General features: G+C 39.2%; 1 protein-coding gene, 1 long non-coding RNA gene and 1 other non-coding gene across 3 annotated transcripts in view; 1 reads left to right on the top strand and 2 right to left on the bottom strand.

The window, feature by feature from the left end:
* Positions 1 to 97: 97 nt before the first annotated feature.
* Positions 98 to 16203, top strand: LOC139590378 (uncharacterized). The gene is made up of 4 exons (XR_011679321.1): positions 98 to 462; positions 6195 to 6294; positions 12296 to 12486; positions 16070 to 16203. It is a non-coding gene; the product is annotated as an uncharacterized lncRNA (long non-coding RNA).
* The window catches only part of IPO7 (importin 7), a 34483-nt gene continuing 19735 nt past the window's right edge, over positions 1548 to 16295 (bottom strand). Inside the window, exons 12-25 of the mRNA XM_071427951.1 lie at positions 16064 to 16180; positions 15187 to 15276; positions 14487 to 14652; positions 13586 to 13746; positions 12623 to 12751; positions 10949 to 11015; positions 10745 to 10870; positions 10356 to 10453; positions 8881 to 8976; positions 7971 to 8191; positions 7660 to 7865; positions 7087 to 7293; positions 6617 to 6733; positions 1548 to 4351 (exon numbers count right to left, since the gene is read on the bottom strand). Of these exons, the coding sequence (XP_071284052.1) occupies positions 4254 to 4351; positions 6617 to 6733; positions 7087 to 7293; positions 7660 to 7865; positions 7971 to 8191; positions 8881 to 8976; positions 10356 to 10453; positions 10745 to 10870; positions 10949 to 11015; positions 12623 to 12751; positions 13586 to 13746; positions 14487 to 14652; positions 15187 to 15276; positions 16064 to 16180 (1899 nt within the window). The 3' untranslated portion in view covers positions 1548 to 4253. The remainder of the gene's footprint in view (positions 4352 to 6616; positions 6734 to 7086; positions 7294 to 7659; positions 7866 to 7970; positions 8192 to 8880; positions 8977 to 10355; positions 10454 to 10744; positions 10871 to 10948; positions 11016 to 12622; positions 12752 to 13585; positions 13747 to 14486; positions 14653 to 15186; positions 15277 to 16063; positions 16181 to 16295) is intronic.
* LOC139590744 (small nucleolar RNA SNORA23) lies at positions 14806 to 14986 on the bottom strand. The gene has a single exon (XR_011679424.1). It is a non-coding gene; the product is annotated as a small nucleolar RNA SNORA23 (small nucleolar RNA).

Below are 16295 nucleotides of genomic sequence, written 5' to 3'. Positions count from 1 at the left end.
CTGCGGGCCGCGCGCTGGTGCCCATTGGCCGCGCGCCCGCGGCCCCGCCCCGCGGCTTCATGGCGACGCGGCTGTGCCGGGCGCGGGGCCGCCGCCATTTTGTGCAGCGGGCAGCCAGGCGCCCGCGCGCCAGCGGGGAGCGGCGCCATTTCCTGCCCTCCCCCGGCGCGCGCCGGCAGCGCCTGAGGCGGCGGGGACGGGCAGGGCACGGTGAGGGCACCGACAGCGGCCCCCGGGCCTCCGGGGAGCGGAGCCGGCACCACCGGGGCCATCCGATCTCCCCTGGGCCGTGCGCGGGCCCCGCTGGGCCGCACGGCCGGGCCGGGACCAGCGAGCGCTCTGCCCTTCCCCTCCCGGCCTCCTGCCGCGGTATCTCCGGCTGCCATTCCAGCCCCGCTCTGAGGGAGAAGGACGCTGTCCTTAAAGCTGTGCTCGGGAGTGTTATCCTTACGAGATTTTTAGGTATGGAAACGTGTAATAAATAGCCCAAGAGCTCCCAGTGTAAGGCAAGCAAAGGGTGTTACGGGTAATTCCGCAGGTGATTTCTCATAAAACCCCTGTTGTGAAGTTGACGTGATTTGTTCTCATTGATGGGACAGTAAGCCCAGCTCTGATTGATTTAATGCATCTTCCTGAACATGAGAGATGTAAAAAAAAAATTACACTTTGCTCCAGAATCATCGTTCGAAATTCTTGCAGTTCAGAATTGTTGCAGTTGTACAAAAAGCCAAAAAATACTTATTCCTTAACAGGCCTAATGGCCAACAATTTTTCTTCTTTAATTTACTATTTCCTAATTGTAAATGTTAAGCCAAATACAAGCTGCAGGCATCAATTTGTTTTGAGGTACAGCAGCAGTGAAATCCCCAAGATACAATCCTGTTTCTCATTTGCCAACTCCCCTTAATAGATTATAATAATCTCTGTAAAATACTAAAATCTCTGTTTCCCATTCTGAAGTGCTTCATGTTTACACCATCAACAGTTTGCTATGAAAAGCAGAAATACACAAACCAGTGACACACCATTTAAGATAAAACTATATATTGACTGAAAAGTAACTGATAATCAGCAGCAGACAAAGCTTTTCCACCTGGCACACTCTGGCTATGTAGAAAGTTCCACAGAAAAAATAATCAACCCTTAAAACTTACCAGGTATCCATTACTAGGCATCATTAATATCACCTGCATGTTTATTGGCAGGTAGTCAGTAATTATTCCACTGCAGACTTGACAAATCTTACAGTAACAGTCCTAGGCTATAGGAGATTGGAATAGAGCTTTGTGTTACTATGCTGATACATACTAATAATTCTTTGAAGACCGTGATTTAGAGAAAAAAATATTAACCCAGTATGTCAGCATTTTAAAAAACTACCTGTTTTTTATATTTAACACAGTTGAAGAGAATTCTGGTTATGCCTAACATTTGTTTGGAGGAATATTTTGGAAAGGGAAATACAAACCTGACAGCTGTACAACTCGAGCAGGACTGTACTGTAAGATACAGCTACATTCAAAACACCACACTGAAATAAGTGAAGATAAGGATTTGCTTTAGATGTTTATTAATCCAAGGAGATCTTCCATAATAGAAAAAAACAGAGGCTTTAAATTTCCCAGCTCTTCCTTTAGAGTTGCATTATCCTTGAAAATGGAATGGATAAGTGCAAGTTCTAGGAGGAAGATCAGTTTTTAATTTGACATAAGTGTATCACTGAAATTGATATATTGCATCACAAAATGCGCTATCACCACCAACAACAATGCAAAATTGCTTTGCAATTTATATAAATACATTTCTTGGAGCAAAGGAAAGCAAAGTTCTAGATCCATTCTTAAAAAAGATGCTCCTTGCTAGCCAGTCTAGTGACACATAAAAGCACCCTTGAAGTAAGACTATTCCTCACACCAAGGTAAAATTCTTCCCTTGACTTGTAAAATATAATTGTTCCAGAACTGACAACAGCACTAAAATTGGTGATTTCCCCGTTTTTTTTGTCATCTGCTTTATACATGAAGCCTTCTCACTGCTGCTGTCACATCTTCTGCCACGAGGCCCAAAATGGCTCATCTGTCCTCAAAGCTTCTCATGCATTTTTAGGATGCATGTGAAGGTAAGCAGATGCCCAAGCAGCAGATGTTCAGAAATGATTTGTCAAACTGGGTGTTCCCAAGCAATGCAAGGAGAAGGCATGCTGGAAGCACATCTGTCAGCTCCTTCTACAAAAATAAAACCCTGTCTGGAGCTTCCCTGGGGGCCCGAGCACACCTGGATGTGCCCGTGAGTTACAGTCACAAACCCCCAGTGAGTTCTGCTCTGTGCAGCCCCTAAAGCTGCACAGCAACCATCCCAGGTCTCACACCACCACGAGGATGGATATTCCCATCCCATCCAAGGCTTCTGTAGTCAGGCTTTTCCACCTCAGGGGCTTTGCTTTCCAAGTGTCCCTTTGGTACTGGGCCAGGGCTCCATGTCCCACCTTGTCCCCCAGGTGCAGGGAAGCGTTTGCTGGAGCCAAGCAGAGCCTGGGGCTGGGCAGCTCAGCAGGGAAACCCCAAAGCACCACCAAATCCTGCTACTCTGCTGATGCAAAAAACCACACCACACAGACCAATTTTCTGAAGACTGCATTTTGAGTATCATAATATATATATATGTGCATTTCATTTTTACAGATAAAAACTCAGTTTATTTTTAACCTGTATTTAAATTTTGGAGGCTTACATTAAATTAAGGTAGCTTGTTTAATATCAATTGTAACAGCAGGTGACATTTTTATATAAAAACAGCCTAAAGAAAAAAAAAAAAAACAACCCAAACATTTGATTTAAAAGACCTGACACCAATGATCTCAAGGCAAGATCAAACGCCAATGGATTTGCTTTTAGAAAAGAAAAAGGGGGCATTTAAGCCAACCCGTTCACAGCCTCTCCCTGCTGGCTTCTTCATACAGTGGTTTTGATAGTGGTCCCAGAGGGAACTGTATTTTGCCTCTCTAGCTAAAATACTAGTTACTATAGCAACGTTGAAGGAAGAAAATTGTGGCTTCAAAACTGAAAGATTGGCAAAACTTCAAATACACTGTCTGGATCAGGCAGACAACAGCACACACTAATGCTGCAAGTGCAAAAAGAGGGGGAATGAAATGCAGGAGTAGTGCACCTGCCCTACCATGATCTGGAAAAACAATATTCTGCACACCTGGGGAAAAAAATTGCATTTATATACCATAGCCCAGATCAGCCAATGACACTGGTTTTTAATAGATTGCATATGTAGGTGTTTCACCCATACACTTCCATTGACCTTAAGAACTTCACGTCTCATTTACCTGCCTTAGAGAGGATAACTTTTCTTTGTGCTTACAGTACATATTTGTTCAATTTTCTAGCTTGTACAGTGAGATCTTTAAAAAAAACAAAGGACACGGAGGGTGTTGCTATTTTTTCTTTAGCAGCAATGAAATATCACTAACCCCTTTTTACATATCCGAATTCAAGTCACAACCAGAGGTGACTGCACCACAAAGTCACCAGGTACAAAACTGCTAGTTCATTTTAAATTAATAACTTGAAATTATTTTCCCCAATACATCCCTTTTTTTTTTATTTTTATAAACAGCAAACATTTTGCTATTTTTGTACATAGGCTAGCAGGCTTGTTTCAATATGAAAGTGCTAATTCATTTACAGATTTATCAGTTATGTAGTGCTACATTAAGTGTCCAATATTCTACATATGAACAATCTTGATAAATGGAAATGATGAAGATTAAGTAAGGCTATCTGATTACCTTATCTTATTTACATTAAAAGAATAGACACCCAGTGGTAGGGATAAAAGGGAAAGAAACTGGGCAAATACTCATACTGCCACAGGTGTAAAAATTAAGTCTGCCTTCTAGCTCGTACTGTAAATGAGACATTTTAAATAGTCCTGCAGCCCATGTCTAGGTTTTTTTCCTCAGAAAAAGAAAAGCTGCCTTCACGACATCCCCTCTTGATTTCCGATCTCCAACGTGTGTCATTTGAAGCTTTAAATTCAGATTCTTCCTATCTTCAAAAAAACCTCTGGTTTGCTTTCCAGTATCAGGTTGAATGATCAGGTCCCACTTCTGGGGCTTTGTCCAATCTATTTATAAATTAGTTTAGAGTGAGTTGTAGATAACATGAACCAGTTCTGGAACCACTATTGGGAGGAACACAAGCTCTTCACTACAATCACACAGTAGCAGGAAAAGTGATAATTCAATTCATTCCTGGGGCAGGGCCTCCAAAATTAAATGAAGTTGGCACAACTGGAGCATTGAATTTGTATCCTCCATGCTTTTCGATCATTTTGGATTCTAAAACAAAACAAAAAAACAGAAGGAAGAAGTTTTAGTGTGTGTAGGGGGGAAGACAGACCAAGATTCCATGACTGACAACTTTGAGTCTCTCAGAGATACAGGTTTAACCTGGGGTTACCCAACCAAGCAATCAGCACCCACAAGTGGACATGTGCCAGGCCCCACAGAACAGATGGGCTGACTATTTACTTATTTTAACTTCTCTGTATTGTTACCACCATGCTTTCATGAATTTGTACTTGAAAAAGCCCACACTTTAGCTTCTGGACATGACTGTACTTTAGAAACAGAAAGAATACTGCACTTTTAAACTTGGTAACAGGCACACAATTCTTTCTGCTTAACATCAACAGACTTTGCAGTCTAATCAGTAACAGAGAACATGTGCAAAAAAGCAGTACACAGATTATTGGGTAAATTTTTGGTGTTCCTATCTCACTTCAACAATATAAGCAGAAACCACCACTGAAGCACCAGAAAAAGCCTTTTTCCACATGCTGCTACCCAAGCAGGTAATTTGGACTGTAGGTTACTAGACCACAAAACATAATTCTGAGAGAAAACTACCAAGTTGATCACTTTTCATTTTCAACCAGAACTTAGATCTTTAGACATCTGAGGTGCACATATCCATCACTGTAACTACCAGTGATTGTTAAGGTGTCTGGTTTTACCATCCTTCAAACACTGCTGTAGGACAGGGATTACTGTAAACCGCTTTTTACAAGCTCTAATACACGGACAACTGAAAATCAGGTTGGTAATTTAGGTTCTACCTTTACTACAATCTAGATAATGCAAAAGGTGGCTTGTATTATTCCCAGGCCAAGATAACAACAACTTATTAATGTCTTATATTGGTCTCAGAGCTGCTTTTTCCTAAATCGAAACAGTTGCAATCTCTCTGGGAATGCAGGTCAGCTCATATTATCTGGCAAATGTGCATTTTGGCTCTGTTTCTTTCAAAACAAGCCACAAAGATGTTGCCATGGCTAATGGAGCATGGGGGGAGAATCCCTCACAGCTCCACAGAAGACAAATCTCTCAGCATATGGCAATTCTTCTAAGCTATATTAATATAAGGGAGAACTGTATTTCAAATCCTTTTAACAGGATGTCCCCATGTGTGGTAAGTAGCCTAAATGTAGTATCAGTGTTCTGTGATAGTAGGCAAGAATTTCCCAGAGGGATCTGGTTGCTTAAGTTAAACTTTACAACTTCTCTGAAAAAACAGTACAAAAACCACAAACAAACACACACCTCAAACTCTTTTGTCTCCATAAAATGCAGTAGTATAAAATTACGTCAACAAATGTCTACTGCTTGATAGGAGTGACAGTGCAACTGTATTTTATAATCATTAAAACTGGATCATTCTGGACCCAAACAAGCTTTGTGAGGTGATTTAGGCTGTTCTCTCATAAAAAGCACTTACTAAATGTGTATTCTTACTACCAATATTTTCACTGAAAAAATCTATGAATTTCTGTTTTGAAACATCTGTAGCAACTGCTAACTAAGACAGATGATATGAGGCTGGTATATTCTTCCTACCAATATTTTTATTGAAAAATTTATAAATTTCTGTTTTGAAACATCTGTAGCAACTGCTGCTCACTAAGACACAGGATATGAGGCTGGACTGATCCCTCAACATGCAGTCTTGACTTAAGAGTTATATATATTGGCTTATGCTCCAAAGTGAAAACCTAGGAAAAAAGACAAAAAATATAAACTGAATAATGACTCAAAAATCTGTACTATATGTAATATTTAATAGGCTTAATGATGTGGCCTTATAGATGGTACTACTAATAATTTAGTATTCTCCTACCCACAGAATCCTTGTCTATCCCAGCTGGACTACGTGACATCTCAGGAAATCGTTCATCAGCCACTTGATGTGTTTGTTAACATACCTGGAGTTCAACTATCTTCAGGTAATCAAATAAATTATCTTCAAATCTAAGAAATGAGGACAAATATGCTTTTCTTTCCTTGACTACCTCCCCAGGTGTTTCTAGCACTCCTCTCACCTGTGGTATTGCCACCCAGTTTGTGCATGGAGGCTGGCAATTCTAAGAGCTTTCTAACAACCCTGTTCTGATGGAGCCATTGTCAGGCTTGAATGAAAGGCCTGTTCTGTGCTGTGCTCCTTGAGCACATCATCACCATCATCCTCACTGTGTTTGCATGCTCCTTGAGCCCCCCGGCAGGGCAGGGCAGGGCCCAGGAGGCAGTGCTGTAGGAAGGTGTGAGTACCGTGTGCTGCCCGCCGCTGGTCCGCCAGGGTGGCGATGTCCTGCAGCTGCTTCCTCTGCTCCTCGCTCAGGCCCTGTGTCAAAGCCTGGTACCACACAGGGTTACGGTTCTGAATTGCTGCAGCAGAGACAAAACATAAGCAAAAGGAAAGTGCTGATCAAAATGTTCTAGAACTCAAACCTTACTCACTCACTGCCATTTTAATCAGAGTAATATTCTGTTAGGTTACATAATTCAAGACACTTAAACACTAGGACAGCTTCTGACCTCTTCCCTACCACTATAAATTCATTCAAGCAACCCCCTCTGCTAGAGAAGTTTAACAATGGCATCTCCTTTCCAAAGAAAGAAATGGTTCAAGCCCATATTGGAAAGCCTGTTTGGAAGTTTTGAACAGGTTCTATTAACAACAGTGTACACTAAAGCTGAAACGTAACTTGTTGGCCAGGAAAAAAAATACAGTTACTTACTCTGAAAAATTGTTTTAAATATTTGATATTCATCAACAGGGTTATCTTCATCATCAATAATTGTGGAATAACCTTCCAAAGCAGTCTCTTCAGCATCATCTTCTTCCCAGTCTTCATCATCTCCATCTTCACCTGCCTGTTTTGCTAGAATTTCAAGATATTCTTGACCATCTTCATCAATGTCATCTTCATCACTCCCCAGTTCATCTGAATTAATTATAAACAAACAAAAGTTTATCTTGAAAATGTCAAGAACAATTCTTTACAAAGTGGCTAATTAGGTAAAACAGGCAGTGGAAGTGGTAACAATACTGTGCAGGCTGGAAAGGGGGGAGCTCTTCTAACTCTGCCCTGGAAGAAGTCAGTTTTTAAGAGAGTGGAAAGTAATATATACTTTGCACTACATATACTATACAGATTTACTTAAAAGTTGTCAAGAGATGTCCAGTGTTCTACTGCAGTGCTTCATTTTTGGAATTAGGATACTCAGAATAATTTCACAAAGGAACTCATTATCTCCATCAGAAAAAAAATGAAACATCCAAAATAACATCAAAGGTTCCATCTCCATACCTGTTTCCTCATCTTCTTCAGCTTCATCATCATCATCACTGTCATTTTCATGCTCTGCATGACAGGCATATGCTCTTTTCAATCCATTAAATAAAAGGATAAAAGCTGGCAGGATCTGCCCAGCAACTTGATTTAAAACCTGTGGTATTTGCTCCAGATTAATAAGAGCACACAAGCCAAGGACACACATCTTTCTGTCATGGAGCCTACAAAACAGAAGAGTAGCAGAGTTGCAAGTTTTGTCATGATTTCCAAGCAGGTCATAGATAGGTCTATCACAGAGAACCATCTCCAGAAGTACAAACACTTACCCCAGGAAACAGTCCACATCATTAAGCCACTGAGTTATGAAGTGATTGGTGACAGGCTCCACGTTATTGGGGAAACGAAGATTTTCCAATGTGTTTAATAGTAAATGAGGATTGTAATACAAAGCAGCTATGGCAACCTGGAGGCACATGGTTCGCAGCTCACTGGTTTTCACTTCTCTGGTCAGTCTCTCCAAGGCAGCTTCCACAAACGAGGGTATGCACTGGACAGTGAGAACATTCACACTCAGTGATCAAAAATAAAACTTGTCATTCTGTACTTCAACAGTGTGGCACATAAACACAGATGGCATAAAATTGAGTCATTTTTAACTGCCAGCAGAAGCCAGATACAAAAAGATGAAATGAAAATGTGAAAATATTTAATCACATGGATTTTGTGACATCCTGCACAGCAAATGTAACTTCTGGTTCTATAATATTGTGTATTAAAATTGGAAAATATAGAAAGTCCAGAGAAATCAACTTATTAATCTCTCAAATTCCAACTGCCATATGTACATAAAGAAGTCCCTGGTCCCTCTATTATATTGATTTGGATTCTAGGAACTTCATTTCCATTCTTCATTATTTCAAAGCTATGAGGCTGACAGAATAATTTTCATTAAATATTCACTAGAATTAACTTAGAATGCAATTAATTGACTTTTTAGAACCAAGATTCCTCGGGTGGCACTCTTCCAGACTCATAAAAACACCAGTTTTGCAGTGTCCTAAATTCTGAGACAAAGCATGCAGGAACTCTCTGCAGTGCTGTCAGTAACACTGACAGGATTATCAGTTGCACCACATGAAGTGCTCATAACAAAACTCATCTTAATACATAATCAATTCACACTACACAATAAATATTTTAAAAGTATTAGTTTTAGCAATCAAAGTCATTACCAACCTGATCAATGCCACGCCCTTTACACTGAAGAATAATTACTTCTAACAGCTTTGCTGCATGACATTCTGCATCCTCTCCAGCAACTCCTGTAAGGACCTGAAACACAGCCATTACTGGTGGTGTATCCCCTCAAGGAGTATTCTCTATACACTCCTTTGCTTTGAAAAGCTGGTATGAATTTACCCCCTCTAACAATGCCAGCATTAACAGCCATCAGTGAAGCAGCCAGATCTACAGCAGTGGCTCACTGTGACAACCAGGGACTGGAAACTGCTGGAATTGGGCAAAACCAACCAAATGTACAAATATTCAAGAACTCTATGGATGCCGAGCCTACCACAGTTACAGTAAAAGAATCAGCTGCCATTTTGCCAAGGATTATTTCCATAAATGAAAGAAAAACTTTACTGATCCATCAATGTACTGAATTTTGTAGAAGTTTTATTTACAAAAATGGGCTATCCAGTGGAAGACCATGCAACACCTAAAACCTTAAAAATTCACTGTGCTCAGCTAACACCAATCACTAAGTAGTCATGACAGGCTAATTTTATATGTAAGATTCCAAGAAATTACAAACATCCTAATTGGCCTGGTTGCAACTTGTTTTCAAACAAAGGCTGGCAAGAGTTATTCACTAGTATTTATAAAATACTAAAATAGTTATTCACTGTAATGTTTAAACATCTTCAAAAGAATTACTCAGGAAATACCATGGGCAACAGCTGACAGGTCACCAAAGCTCTTACATAGACATCACACCCCATATCCAGGAGTGGAAATCTGAAATCCCCACATATTACTATTAGAGATGGTAAAGCATTAACACTGATCTTATAAAAAAGTATTCCTATCCTCATATGGTGCTAACACTCTGGAAAGCTGTATATTCTAGAATTTGACTGCACAAAGAAAGCCCAGTAATACAAATTAAAATACAGAAACCCTGCCCAAAAGCGTCTGACTGAGTCAGACCAACTGCATTCTACTCCCAGCTTTCACCACTGATGGGGCACGAACTTGGGAAAACAACTTCCTATTCCTGTCCCTTTACCTTTTATCCCTACACACTTCTTCAGCTAATAGGTGTCAGACCTTCAGCACACATGCAGCACATGTATCCTGGCCATGGTGAGGCTACAAATCCCAGATGGAAGAATCCACCTACCTTTTGCAATCTGTCTTGCATGCCCATATGCACTAAGTGTATTGTACCAAACCTGCTTTGTTTATTCTGCTTTCCTTGTGTAGGATTTCTTTTTCCCTTCTGCCAAAAGCATGTATCTGAAATTTTGATGCAACCTCTTTAAATTTCTCTGCAATAACTTAGTAATTTCAGGAATCTTAGAGGATGTTAGATAGCAAAATGCTTTAAAGAGCAGAAGTCAAAAGCTGCTGTGGGAAAAACTACCCAGTTTAACATGGTTATTTCTTCAGAGATGGCAGGTTTTGTTACCACACAGGAATCTACTCACCTTCTTGCACATACTGTAGATCATTTCAAGATATTTTGTGTCTGACAGAAGTGTATCTGTATCAACAGTCACATAATTATGCAAGAGAGGCATCATATCTGTATTAAAAAGGATGATCACAGTTAGGTATCATCTGTGTGCTATTAAAATCAGGTTGAAATCTGTGTATTAATAATGACAGTTCTTGCTTAATGCTTGCCAAGGTAAGCCTGCAAATCATAGGTGCCTTAGCAAAACAAGTCTGGTAGCAGCAACAGCAAAATAAAAATATTTCAAGTGTAACCTCACTTGAGTGTTTTCCTAAGATTTCAGTCATGATGCAATTCATTGTATGGCTGAAATGGCATCCATGAAACCCTCTGGCTCCCTGATTTATTTATATTACTTACCAGTAAAATAATCAAAACCATCCTGCGTGAAGACTTCAAACACAAGAGGAAGCAGCTGCCACATTTGTGCAGAAACCTGTTGGCAGGTCAGACTATGAGCCAAGGAAAAGATCTCCTCGTAGAACTCTAAAACAAACAGAATCTAGGTAAATAGCATGCCAATGCCATGCACTTCTAAAAGTAAGCCAGCAGAAGTACAGATACCTAATACATGCTGCTGCAAAACTGTTCCAATTACTTGCAAACAGATCCCTTCCAGCTGCTGGGTAATCTGAAAAATAAAATAAAATCAAAAAGAACAGGTAATGATTATTTTCAATACTTTGGAGTTGAAATGAAACACATTTTAAAATTTGTCAAAGCACCTTCTATATATACAATATAGTTTTTAAGAACTATTAGAAATGCCTCACATTTTAGAGCACTAAATGTGTAACAGCACAGCTCAGCTGTGCTCAGCACTCAGCTAAGGATTTGCAAGATAGCTTTCAATATAAGGTGGTTTTTGAGTACTGGAAGAATCTCATTATAGAAAATCCTTTAAAAAGGAAAGCCTGACTAACCCTCTGCACCAGCTCAGTCCCATTAAAACACTGTAAGCAAATTATATATATATATATATATATATAAAAGGAGTAAACAATTGAAATCACAGGAGGTATTTCCTATCTCAGAAAAGAAATTAAACAAAAAAAAACCTCCAAAAAAAATCCTAAATACCAAACCACTTCCCAAACCTAGCTTAGGATGTTCATGGTATGGAGAGCACCAGTGTAAATGCTGGTCCCACAGATTCAGTCAGTGTTCCCAATTAGTATATATTAGTCCATGGAATAGCTAACAACACAGTCATTAACCTGTTGAGGGCACTCACCTTGCACAGGGACAAGTAAAGGCTGAGTTTCTGGTTTTAGCTATGCAGAACATAGGATTTGAACCTAACCTGCTAAATACCTTATCTCTTGGAACACTGGTCATCCTCTGGGAGATGTCTCTAAATACAAATGTTTACTGGTCAACATTTTCAAACTGAGCTACTCAGGACTAGCATATCATTACACAGACTGTTAATTTAGAAGGCAAGGATTTGATGACAAAAACAAGTACAAGCAGCTCTAGCAACTGAGCTGGTTCTTGGTGTGGCAGCACTGAATTCTTGGGAATTCCCTTGGGAATTTGATGCTGCTTCTTTTGTAAAGCCTTCAGAGCTGTACAGGTTATTACTGAACTTTTTAGTCATTAAAAAACTATAATGTATTTATTAAAAGCCTGTAGCTGACTTTGTCAAGAAAGATTTTAATCAGAAGTAGCATCTTTTGAACTGGCTGTACTCTGGACAGAAGTGATTCCATTCAGTATACCAAAACCAAATGACAGAAGTTTTAATCCCAGAGGGAAATTCTCCAGGGCAGATGAGGCAGGTAAAATCCCCATATCCGAGCACAGCCACAAGAGCTGTATTTACCCACATCGATTCTGTCCCAGAGAGCAAACCCAGTCAGCAGAGTCAATGTTTGCAGCTATGTGAAGCTTTATGTGTTTTGTTTGAAGGGCAGACCTCATCAAATCTGATGTGTGTTCCCAGCTGAGCTGACAGAGCTCCACCTGCTACAGACACATTGCTTCTACTGGTTGAACAAGAAGCTGGATTCTTATGGCAAATACTGTGGCAACATTTATGCTCTATTACTGCATGTGTTGCATTAGAAAAGTGACCCACTCTGTTACAACTTGGCTGCATGGTAAGTACTTCACTATTTTCTGTTTTAATATCTTTTTGGCCAAAAGGACAGCTTTTCATGTAACAATGCTAGGACTATAAAGGACTTACAGTGTTCTTACACCATACATATCAGCTTTCAAGTAATTTTTACTTACTTCCTTGTGATCTTCAACTACACTGAGAAGTGTATCGATAGTATTCAAGATTCCCATTGCTGTCACTGCTTTGTCATCACTGCCCTCTTCATCTGGGCCAGTCTGGATTACCTGGTTAAATGTCATTGCCTGCACGTAATAGCAGAACAACCCATAAATACGTCATTAAATTTGAAAGTCTGGCACTCTACACAATTTCAGAAGGACTTCTGCTGAGAAAATGTGTACAAATAATAGAAGGTGACTGCTCTGCTCCAGAATTTCTTCTCAGGATAATAAAATTTGGATGTTAAACCATTGGAGCTGTCTTTACCCTTTATCTACTCCTGAATCAAAATATGTAAATGACATTATGTCCCATGCAAAAGAACACATTTTCCCTTGGTAAGTTCTTCTGACACAAGGTTTCCTCAGTAGCTGAACTAGACTGGAACACTTGGCAGGCATTCCCAGAGAGGACACACTAACAATTCCATTTTAACTCCAAGGCCTTTAATAGGGAAGCACTGAACTGACCTCTGCTTTTGCAACCACTAATACAATTTGCTAGATATGGCCATTCAAGCTCTGAATTTCTCCAGCAGATTCAACTCTATTTTCACACCAAACTTTTAATTTAAAATTTACTCTTTAATTTAATATTTTAAAACAGACAACCTAAGTGACATGTTAGAGACTACTACCTAAAATGTGCTACCAATTCCATTATTACCACTATCAGAAGAAAATATGCAAAGATTTCACAAACATTTCTAGAATTGTTCTTAGAGAAATTTCTACTCAGTCTAAGTTATGAAGCCACTTCTGATGAAACACTGTCTAAATGTAGAAGAAAATTACTTGTATCAATGCACTTAGACTGGAGTAACAACAGCTATTAATTGATGGTCATACTCAACTATCAATTTTAAATATCAATCTTGCCCATATTAAAGATCTTCCCAAGCCACTGTAAAGTCTCACCAAATGCTGTGTCATTTCTACTGCAATTGGGGTAACTTCTTCACTATATTCACAGATCATCTTCTGAATCACATTAGTAAGATCATCATTTTCAGTCTCTCTTATAATATGAAGCAAAGCTTGCATTACAGGTCTAATGAAGGGAGTAATATATTCTTTAGCTGTAAAACAGGTGGAATGTTTGAATTAACATTCTTAGAAAACCACAGATCAGTTTAAGAACCTACATCTCAAATAACTTTATTTACTGCTTCAGCATTAACACACCAAAACCATGAGTAGAATAAATCATTATAGCAATACTACCATTCAGAACAAATTTTAATAATATGTAACAAGAGGATTGAAATTTAAGTATGAGAACCAGAGCACTGTGGTATGAATTAATAAAATGCAAGATTACTGATCAATGCAAATGTTAATTGAATGGGAATGGGTACATGTACACCTTTGTCAAATTACCTTAAGTATTACATATATAGTTTATGTTTGCTTTGTGGCTTTTATGCCAGCTTCAGGAATACTAAGCCAAGTAAAACCTGCCTGGACCAGGATAGTTGGTTTTTTTCTTTAAATTTTAACATGAATGAATATATGCCAAGACAGATATTACCACTGTATTTCTAATTCAATTATTAGGTGCTATAAAACTGGATTTACTGTACCATGAAGCTCTTGCTTAACACGTCTTAATAATCATAATGTCTTATAATGTTAAAATGCAATTTATTTAAAAAAACTTAACTTTTCTAGCTGAAAAATTAGAGTAAATGATTCTAAGTTACAATTGCAAGAGGGAAATTAACATCAGGGCAGAAGAGAACAAGTCTGCCTGAACATCACAAAGTTAACAGCTATTCCATTAAAGCTTGCTGTAGCTGTATCAAGAAAAGGCTCCTACCTTTCTCTTGATTACTGATGAGAACTTGAAGAGCTATTGCAGCTTCCACTTTCACAGGCATTTCCCTATCATCTATCAGACACCTTCTCGTGAGTTCTAAGGCTGTCTGGAGATTCTGGTCACTTTTAAATTTGACTTCACAGAAATAATGAAGAACCCAGCAAGCCTAAAAAAAAAAACCAGACATGGAAAAAATTTGTGGTTGCAAAAGCCACAAAGAGGATTACCAACTGTTTGTATACCCATAACCAACACAAATCATTGAATCTGAGGTGCAACTCCTGATGAATAAAGATACTCTAAGACTTGTCAGTGATGAAGATGTCTGAGAGTGTGGAGGCTGGTCAGTGGGAGGCTGTCTTGCAGACATCACTAAACCAGTACTATGATCTCAGGTTCATCTTTGGCCACAGGTTTTGTGTGAGCAGTACAGTCTATGTGCAAAACACACACAGACCCTACCACCAGACACAGATGGGAAACTGTGCACACAGCGCTGCAGCCATTCCAAAACTACACAGGGGCTATCTGTAATCACATGGAGAAACTAGTACCCATCCCTGGAAAAGGTGTACAATTTATTAGGGAAAAGGTGCAGAAAGGAGAACATCTCTGAGAGGGAAGAAGTTGCAGATTTCTGAATTCTTCAGTTGGAACAGTTGGAACAGCGTAACTCACAGTAAATACCACACTTTCTTACCCGAGCTCTCATGTAACCTAGCTCACTGCTGAAGAGAGGGAACACATGATTCTGCAACATATATTCCATCTGATCCTTATAGATCTTTTTCTGTCAAAATATGAAGGGAAGCACATCAGTTTAAAACTTCATATAAAAATGTATTTCTATCCCAGTAAAAAAAGTCACACATGATAAAGTGTGAACAGTGTAACAAACCCTCAGACTTTTCATTTATCCCTTTTTTAAAGTCAATTATGCGACCATGATCTCCTATATTAGTAATTAAACTTGGATCCTACATGGATTTTTAAAATTTTCAGTCATAATAGTGACACCTTTCTCCCCAGCCATTTTTTGACCCCAAAAGACACCTTTCTGTTGGCAGCACATTGGCACCAAAAGTAAAAGTGGTCAGGGAAACTGCTTAGATCTGTGGTCCAAAAACAAGTCTATGCCATGCATCTATTTTCCTACCATTTTAACTGAGCAACATCTCTAATTTCATTTTATTTCCTCTCTTCTAGATACAAAAACCAGTCCATTAAATAAACAGCCTCTCACTGGATGCACTTTTTTCCTTTCTTCCACAAAAAAGGGAATGTAATTAAGTGAAGCACAGAAATGGTGTAGTAATTCTCACCAGAAGCACAGAAGAACTTAAAGGAACTTAATAACTGAACTTGAACATGACCTATAAAACTTTGGTAATTAAGTAATTAAGCTGACATTAAACCCAAAACAATTAAGTTGAACAGTTTAAAAAAAACTGGCAGCGATTCAGAAACTTGTGAACACAGAGCTATTTGCATTTCTTCTAAGGCACTATATGTTAGAGACAGCATAGGAGGGGCAAAAAAAAAAGGATGAAAAGAACCACTGGATTTGTTCTGCTTACTTTTAGGAGAATTTCAGCCAAAGAACCAATCATATGTAAAGCACCATCCTTCTTGCGAGGATCAGCATTTGGCTCCGTAAGGATTTGATAACAAAAGCCCATTGTCTTCTGCAGGACCTAGATTACATGTAAGGTCAGTCAAAGGATTCCAGTCAATCACCCCAGGTACCATTCTCTGTGCTCTGAAATGCTACAATATGTAATAAATAGCCTGCTCCAAGTCTGGAATGTG

Source organism: Agelaius tricolor, unplaced genomic scaffold, assembly GCF_023055355.1.
Source record: "Agelaius tricolor isolate 1412-34295 unplaced genomic scaffold, bAgeTri1.0.p SCAF_5, whole genome shotgun sequence".
In the NCBI taxonomy this organism is placed as follows: Eukaryota; Metazoa; Chordata; class Aves; order Passeriformes; family Icteridae; genus Agelaius; species Agelaius tricolor.
Note: the sequence above shows the minus strand (reverse complement) of the source record. Positions and strands in the feature narration are given on the sequence as shown.